The sequence below is a fragment of the Macrosteles quadrilineatus genome, unplaced genomic scaffold, assembly GCF_028750875.1.
Source record: "Macrosteles quadrilineatus isolate MER2022 unplaced genomic scaffold, UCM_ALF_1.0 Scaffold_3__2_contigs__length_128488019, whole genome shotgun sequence".
Taxonomy (NCBI): Eukaryota; Metazoa; Arthropoda; class Insecta; order Hemiptera; family Cicadellidae; genus Macrosteles; species Macrosteles quadrilineatus.
Genome location: NW_026542596.1, coordinates 43,743,105 through 43,751,517, shown reverse-complemented (window position 1 = coordinate 43,751,517; position 8,413 = coordinate 43,743,105). Strand labels below are relative to the sequence as shown.

At 33.7% G+C, this 8,413-nt stretch overlaps 1 protein-coding gene across 1 annotated transcript; it reads left to right on the top strand.

Moving 5' to 3' along the window:
- The first annotated feature begins 4,696 nt into the window (after window positions 1-4,696).
- LOC128990889 (mitochondrial coenzyme A diphosphatase NUDT8) lies at window positions 4,697-7,160 on the top strand. Its single transcript, XM_054413530.1, has one exon. It carries the CDS (start codon window positions 4,825-4,827, stop codon window positions 5,584-5,586), a length of 762 nt encoding a protein of 253 aa, XP_054269505.1. The 5' UTR covers window positions 4,697-4,824; the 3' UTR covers window positions 5,587-7,160.
- Window positions 7,161-8,413: the final 1,253 nt, after the last annotated feature.

Here is an 8,413-nt window from a genome sequence, read left to right as displayed (position 1 = left end):
CATGAATTAGTGCAACAGCTGTTTCGGTAGGCCAGGGCTGCAACATTGCCATCGCCCGAAATGTATAGGAATTATCATTTAATTTAATCACATGTCTTCAGTTCGTTCTACACATTTTCTCAGTTACATTTCATTCATATATTTCCCTTTCGGAAATTAAAACTCCAGATTCCATTCACTCAGCAGTATTAGCAACCATTTCACCGACAGTTCTTAGTGTTTGGAAGGATATTTATAGGTAGTTAGTTAAATTAGTATAATCAAAGCTGTCTAGGCAAAATGTCTGTCCTGGGTAAAACATCTCCGTCCCTCTGGTCCCCAGCAATCTTTCTAGAACTATTGGTAGCAGCATAGTAGTACAGGTAAAATAATACAAAAACACTCCATATAAACAACAAAATTTGTACATTCATGAAATTTTACCTGTGAGTTACTAATAATATGAGAAATGAAGATCCGATGAGTCCCCAAAATTTTGGGCGTCCTAAGGCCCTTTTTGGGGCCCTTTTTGTTCCGAAGGGCCCTCGTTCCTGAATGATTTTGTGTTTACGTTTAAGGTCGAGTGAGGTGTGGTTTTCGATGGTTTTAGTTATTTTAAATCGATTGGGACTAGTTTTAAGTGTATTAAACCACTCCCTACAGGGTGTTTCGAAATATAAATACTATTTACGAGATTTAAAGATTTATTCATAAAGTAATAATATTAGTTACCTCCATGGTCTATATAAAAGGGGATTATTGAAAATAACTTTAATTCTTTACTATATAAGAGGGAAGGATCACAAGGAGTAAGAGAAAATATTAAATACCCCCGTCACAGCAAACCTGCGGACTAAGCGAATTTTCATTTGCCCGATTATCAATTAAATCTAAAAAATAGCATTGAGTTTAATGAATACTTAGGTTGAATACTTTAATGCTTTAGGTTGCTACAAGGAGGCTAATAAAGTGTGTTTATAGTAAAATATTAATAGCCTAGTATAAAACAAATAAATTTGACAAGTTTTATTAAGACATATCTATAAACAAACAAACAAAATCATTTTACACTATTCTCCTTAAGAATAACATGGAATTTTAAATTTACAAATTTTTGAATTTCATTTGTAATTAATACACTTACAAAACACGTTAATATACTAAATTATTTGTTTTCTTTAAGCTCTTTAAAATGCTCTAGAGAAAAATTGGGAAACTTTGTGTTTTGAGGGTCAAAGATTACAAATTTTTACCAAATAAAACCCTGTTCCACGGACCGATTATGCCGGTTTTGTTAAAATTGAACCAAAATTACTCGAGTTATCATGTTTACGGACACGTATATAACATGGATATATTATATTATAAGTTATATATGTATGTAAACACATATATAATATTTTGAGTGGATGGTTCTTTAGGCTTCTGGGGGCATCGAAATGAAAACGTAAATCAGTTTCGGGTCTATGTTTTACCATAAGACCTTCGGTAATAGCTTATATCCTATATGGGAAATTAAAGGGGGATAAGTTATCCCCCTTAAGGGGGGGGGTTGGGTTATATGGTGGGTAAAAGGGTATGGATTAAGTTTTACACTATAACATAATAACATAGCCCATGTAGCACAGATGGTTGGGCCAACGTTGGTAAATTGTGGAGCCACACAGTTGGCCAACGGTAGAAATGTCACCTCTTTAAACTGTTTTCCAGCCAACCTTTGTCCAACAATGGCCCAACCAAAATTATTTCACACAAAATAATAAAGATTTAGTACGAAAAGCATAATTATTAGTTGAGTAAATTGATTAAATAGTTCATAAAAAAATTTTTTGAAAAAAAGCTGGAACAAAATTTTTTGGCCCAGACGGGTCTCGAACCCGGGTCCTTTGACTATGAGCCTACCTTACCACTGAGCTATCTGTGATTGTTGATACAGAGAGTTTTCAAGTGATGAAAGAGTAGCCGACAGTTGCAATGGTCGCAATACTTCAAACATTTTTGATACTACACACAGTATAATATGATTCTGTTAATCTGTTAAGGCATCATAAGTAGTTATTTTTTTTTTTGGAGTTAGAGAGGATACTGGTATTTGAATATAGATTAATTAATTACCGTTAGATTATTAATGCTATTATAATTGACTGTTATATGATTAATTACTCTTTCCCCTTAAATTGTTGCAAATAAGTTAAAGAATATTAATTTAAAAAATATTTGCATTATTATAATTATTAAAATTCATTGTTGTAGCCCCGGAACTGTAATATATAAAATATCTGGTTTTACAATACCTTTATCAGTTCCAAAAACTTTTGGAAACTTTTGGAACTGATAGAGGTATTGTAAAACCAGATATTTTATTATAATTATGTTGTGAAAGCTAGACCCAGAGAATGAAAGTCGTGTAAACTCAACTATGGACCATCGTTGGTCAAACAAAAGTATCTTTTTGTTGGTCCAACGGAGTGAAAAACGGTTGGACAACGGTTGGCTTGATGTATGATACCCAACAATGCATATTAATGTATTTCATTAACAATGAACCGATGTTGGTCCACAGTTGTAAATATTGGTTGGCCCAACTACGAGATATACAGTTGGACAACGGTTGGTTGGTTGTGGAAGCTCCAACCAACCATCGACCAACTGTCCCACAGTTGGCCAACGTTGGCCCAACCATCTGTGCTACATGGGAGGTTACTACGCAAAAATTTCAACTTTTAAGGTGGTGTGAATAATCTTTCAATGTGTTTTTTATGCAAATCTATTAAGACCAATTTCAAATTGATATGTATTTTTATTAGGTAGTTATTTAAGTTATTTTTTTACATTTATTAAAAATTAAAACAATTGTATTTGTATAAAACCTTGCTTTACATATTAAAATGACTTAAACTAAAAATTTACTTAAAGCTATTTTTCTACAACTTCCGTAGTATCTCTCTTTACAATTTCATCATCACAATCATTATTCTCAGACGACTCATTAACAATTTTATTATTCTTAGCAACTTGTCCATCTTTACTGATTTTGTCCAAGTTGGTGTTCGCAAGCGGGATTCCCCTTTACAAACCTTGCATATTGCAGAACAGGCAACACCAATCTTTAAGCACGAACAACGTGGTGCAAAAACACCTTTCATACATACTGACGTTTGCAACTTGTATCTTAAGTTCCTCAAAATTATTTTCAATCAATACATGTACGGTTGTCTTTGATGGTTATAACGACCAGGACAGCACTAAGACATCAGAGCAGCATTGTCGATACAAGCATTTTTTTCTGAACAATGAGAACGAGGTTTATGGGGTAAAAGTTGAGTTTTCTTATTTACTTTACCATCAAAACACAAAGTTTCCCAATTTTTCTCTAGAACATTTTAAATAGCTTAAAAACAAATAATTTAGTATATTAACATGTTTTTGTATGGTTATTAGTTACGGATAAAAATACTAAAATTGTAAATTTAAAATTCCCATGTTATTCTTATGTAGAATAGTGTAAAATGATAAAAAAAATTAAAACCCGTATTATATCACTATATGATCGTATTATTATCGTATATTATATCGTATTATATCGATGATGATTTGTGCTTAGTTTTATTTATATAATTGTTTGTTAATAGATATATCTTGATCAAACTTGTCAAATTAATTTGTTTTATACTAGGCTATTAATATTTTACTATAAACACACTTTATTAGCAGCAAACCTAGGTAATCGTTAAACGCGATGTTATTTAAGATTTAATTGAAAATCAAGTAAGTAAAACGGAAATTCGCTAGGTCTGCAGGTTTGCTGTAACGGGAGTATTTAATATTTTCTCTTACTCCTTGTGATCCTTCCCTCTTACATAGTAAAGAATTAAAGTTATTTTCAATATCCCCCGTTTATATAGAGCATGGAGGTAACTAATTTTATTACTTTATGAATAAATCTTTATATATCGTAAAAAGTAATAATATTTCGAAACACCCTGTATGGAGTGGTTTAATACACTTAAACCTAGTCCCAATCGATTTAAAATAACTAAAACCATCGAAAACCACACCTCACTTGACCTTAAACGTAAAAACAAAATTATTCAGGAACAAGGGCCCTTCGGAACAAAAAGGGCCTTAGGACGCCCAAAATTTTGGGGACTCATCGGATCTTCATTTCTCATATTATTAGTAACTCACAGGTAAAATTTCATGAATGTACAAATTTTGTTGTTTATAAAACCCTATTTTACCTGTACTATAGATAAAACAAGTATGTTTTATCGTTTTATCTATGGTTTTATCTATGGTAGCAGATTCAGCACGCTTAATATGAGTTTGGTCCAGATAAAGCTACTCCCAAGCCATTAGAATTACCCCCTTATTCCCGAATTCAAATTCCCACAAATATCCCCCCCAAGTTTTAAGTTCCCTAACAACTCCCCCCCCTAGAAAAGTATGTATGTAATAAGTAATAACACTTAAGTGTCGTTTGTTTAATGGGTTCCTCACAGTTAAGTGTGCTGTACGAAGAACTGCGTAATAAAAGAATAAATTACAAAATCAATGCTAATAAACTTCCATAAGCATAACTTATTTGTTGGTATAACTTATTTGTTGGTATAACTTCAACTATTTGAACACATGATTCACAAATCACAACAACAATCGTTCATTCTGCTCAAATGTCAAAATCCGATTTCTTCTTCTGTTTGTTGAGGTTAGGCTTATAATGAATTTGATATTAATAATTAACTAATTAAGTTAAGTGATAGTGACTGTTTTTGTTTTAAGTTGTATTTCGACATGTTTGATGAAGCAGCATGTTTGTAACCCTCTTATCTTCATTGTTTAACAATGTTGCCCTTGAGAAGTTTTATAGTCTATTCTAAAACTGTCCTTAAATGTAATTCTATGAGAGACTGCCAAATTTTAGGAGTTTTCAATTATTGTTTTTCCAGAAGGATTGATGTAATATCAAGGCTTAGTTCTAGTTACTGTGGATTTACTGATGAAGATAAAAAATTGTGTATTGAAAGACTGAAAAAGGTAAAAATGTCTCCTAACCCGAAGTCAGAAAAGTTAGGTAAAGCAGCAGTACTTATTCCATTGTGCTGTGTAGATGGTGAACCTTCAATTCTGTACACTCTTAGAAAGGGGCATCTGAAGAGGCACAAAGGTCAAGTATCATTTCCTGGTGGCAAGCATGATTCTGATGATACCGATTTGGAGCATACTGCCCTTCGTGAGACTGAAGAAGAACTCGGAATTCCACAATCTTCAATTGAAGTTTGGGGTCATGGCAACACTTTTTCAGCAAGAGAATTCAACATTTTACCTGTTCTAGGCTATGTGGGTAATATTAATGTCAGTAATTTGAAACCGAATCCTTCTGAAGTAGAATTGGCGTTTACTGTCCCCATAAGCCATTTTTGCAACAATCAAAACTGCAAGTACACTCAATATCGGAATGGATCAGGTTATATCTTACCAGTGTATATTAAAGGGGATTTAAAAGTATGGGGAATAACGGCTCTTATTACCCATATTGTCTTGCGGTCACTAGTGCCAAAACAATACAAATTTGAACTCCAATTTGTAAGACCTATTTTTCCATAGTCTGTGATATTTAAACTTTTTAGGCTACCACATCTATGTAACTTGACAACTTTAACTTATTTATTCCATAATAAGGTTAGGCGATCACCTTAACAATTCAGTCGATTGGTAATTTACTACTTAAGCTCATACAAATATCTTGGCCATCTCGTTCTATTGATATTCAGAACTAAAATGTCTAATGTAACTTATTAGAATTCAGCAACTTTGCAGTTGTTTGGATGACACAAATCTCTACACAAATAAAAGGTTTTAAAAAAATCCATGCAAATGGAATATAATCCAATTTTCTAACCATGAATTTAGGTCAACTAATTTAGAACAGTGAGTTGGTGAATAAAGGACCTCTTTGATGAGAAGGGGTATAAATCCTGTAGTTCCTTAATAGGCTGGTACAATACCTAGGCATTACTATCATTAGGCCTACCTATTTACTATTCAGTCACTAGTTCACAGTTCAGTACAGTTGTCTTTATTATCTGACCTAATTTGGCCACCTTACAAGGTTAAGGTTATAAACGGAAAGGTCCGATAACACAGTTAAACATATAAAACACCATTGTAAAAATATCAAGAAAAAATGTGTTTAATCAGAAAGTTACAAAATAGCCTAGGTATAGGTTTTTAAAATTGAAATATTAGCCTAAATCTTAGTTGTTAGTACATTATACTTTTATTGAATTTTTTACATTTTCAGGCCGCTTAATCCCTTAGTCATTTTAGATCTTAGTACCTTTTAGATAGGGTCAGATAATTGAGACTCAATTGGGCATTAGTTAATTTATATCACTAAAGAAATTATATTGATAAAAAAATTTGGTTAAATTTAACAGTTCCAAAGGCAAACACCTAAGTTATGTTCTAGCTTGTACTAAAACTCTTGTCACCCTCCACTTTTTAGTGTTGGCGAAAAACTAAAAATTTGTATAATCCAACCTGAATAATCAGTAGTTTTCAAACAGTTGTGTGGGCTTTAAACCCCCAGACAACAACATCGACATACAACTTCCAAGTAAGTTAGGTAGGCCTACTGATTTTCTATCTTCTGTCCCTGATGAGTTGATTGCTATAATAGATATGTGCAACTGCCATAGTTGAGAAGCCAAGCAAAACAATAATAAAAAAACACCAAATGAAAGGAATGTTATGCTCTTCGAGACCCAGATTTCTTAATTTCTGACCCTATGTTTCATCGTTCAATCACTAGTACTCAACCTAAACCCTGTGTGTTATGACGGTTTGCTGTAAAGCAGTGTTGTGTTGAAAATGTAACAGAATGGGTGCTTTTTGGTACCATTTTATTGAGCTAGTTAGCTAAATTTATTCCATAGAACTCATGCTCAAGACAAAGTAAACAGAAAAGTTACCCTTTTGATTAATTAAAAAAAAATCACTAGTAAGGCCCTTACAAATTTGTCATTATGTGTTTGCATACTGCCGACTTATATACCTCTACTTCCTCCCTTTTTTTGGGCCTACCTAGTCAAAATGAATGTGATATTTAAATGTGATTGGCTTCTCCTTTAGATGTCTATTTTCAGTGCGACTTGTTTTAATAAAAATATTATTTCAACAATGGACTGTTAGTTATTCATCTTCCATTATCTCTAAATGTTTGTACTGGTATTGTATTTTAAAGTTTTAGTGTTTTAAAGATTTTTAAAAATTTTGACATCTGTTGATAACGGACTACTAATTCTTTAATAATACCATACTTTGAAAACAGGCTGTGTAAGACTACAATAACAGTAGGCCTATACTTTGTAACAAGGACTGGACTGGAGTATATGATTTTGAACTGGTGTTATCAATTATACCTGCAGTTGATAACACGGGCTATCTACGGAACCATGTCTCTTCTGAGGCTGTAGTGAAGAGGGGTGTGCCACAGGGGTCCGTCCTGGGGCCGATCCTCTTCCTTCTGTTCATTAATGACCTGCCATCTAGCGTAAATGAGGCAAATGTATGCCTATTCGCGGACGACACTTCCCTAACCGTGTCCAGACCGAGTACCGGTATGGAGGAACTGGAACTTGTCACCTTTCTGGAATCAAACTCCCTTCTTCAGTGGTGTGAAGAAAATGACCTAATCTTGAACGCCCAAAAAACCCAAATAGTCCAATTTTCCATTTCTAACCGGTCAAAACAGTCCCACTATGACTTGAACATTCTCCTCGATGATACCACTATCTCACCTTCTTCAGAAGTAAAATTCCTCGGTCTTGTCCTTGATGAAAACCTCAAATTCCACAGCCACATCGAGCTTGTCAGCAAGAAAGTATCGGTGGGTATATTTATGCTGAGAGTTCTCAGCCAATCAGCCACCACTGATGTCCTATTCTCAGCCTATTATGGGCTTGTTTACCCTCATCTGACTTATGCGGTTCCTGTTTGGAGGTGCGAAAGTGAGAGGACTAGGTTCTTGTTTAGGCTTCAGAGAAGGGCAATTCGAATTGTGTTTTCTATTTCCAAACAACATTCATGCAGAGATTATTTCAGGGAATTTAAAATTTTAACTTTCCCATCTATTTACATCCTCGAAACTATATCTTTCCATAGCAAAAATACTTCCTTTTTCTCATCTGCAAAAAATTTCAGGTATCCATTGCGCAATACTTTAAATTTACCAATTCCCCGGCATTCCACTTCTTTCTTTCAAAGAAACTTTCATTGCAATTCCCCCGTAAAACTATTTAATAGGCTTCCACCTCAACTGAAGGCCGAACAATATCCAAAAAAGTTTAGAACATGTCTAAAGTCCATGTTGTTAGACAGATCATTTTACAGTGTCCATGAATACCTACTTTAGTGGTCTTTCACAAAGTCA